The 453-nt window shown below is 65.6% G+C and overlaps 1 protein-coding gene across 1 annotated transcript in view; it reads right to left on the minus strand.

Annotated features, from left to right (window-relative positions):
- The window catches only part of NRIP2 (nuclear receptor interacting protein 2), a 25855-nt gene that overhangs the window by 8276 nt on the left and 17126 nt on the right, over positions 1 to 453 (minus strand). The window contains 3 exon segments of the mRNA XM_008053198.1: positions 51 to 258; positions 260 to 312; positions 314 to 421. Coding sequence (XP_008051389.1) covers positions 51 to 258; positions 260 to 312; positions 314 to 421 — 369 coding nt within the window.

Here is a 453-nt window from a genome sequence, read left to right on the forward strand (position 1 = left end):
ATCTGGGAAGTGGAGGGCGAGGGGCCGGCGAGGGGAGGGGGCGGCCTCACCAAGTCCTTGGAGGTGCCCAGCCGCTTGAGGCTGTCCAGCGGGAGCAGGTCGGCCGAGTCCTTGTGCAGGAACTGGGTGGCCTGCTTGAGCCGCCTCTGCTGGCCCAGGTGGGCTCGGTCCTGGAGCTCTGCCTCCTGTCCCCTGCCCCTGGTTTTTCCCTCATCTCGCCAGGCCTCCTGCTGGGTGCTCATAGCCGGGCGGGGGCTCAGGGGGGCCCTCTCCGAGGTCCCCTCTGCTTCCTCCTGCCTGCCTCTGGCCCTGGGCTGCAGCTCCTCTTCCAGCAGAAGGGTCTCGGCGGGAGGAAAAGAGGAAATAAATAAATAAAGTGCAGGAGCCACCGCGTCAGTCGCCAATTTCCTGAGCGAGCTTGCTGGAGAGAGAGAGAGGCTGGGCTGGGAAAAC

Source organism: Carlito syrichta, unplaced genomic scaffold (genome assembly GCF_000164805.1).
Source record: "Carlito syrichta isolate Samal-C Ts95f unplaced genomic scaffold, Tarsius_syrichta-2.0.1 Scaffold287945, whole genome shotgun sequence".
In the NCBI taxonomy this organism is placed as follows: domain Eukaryota; kingdom Metazoa; phylum Chordata; class Mammalia; order Primates; family Tarsiidae; genus Carlito; species Carlito syrichta.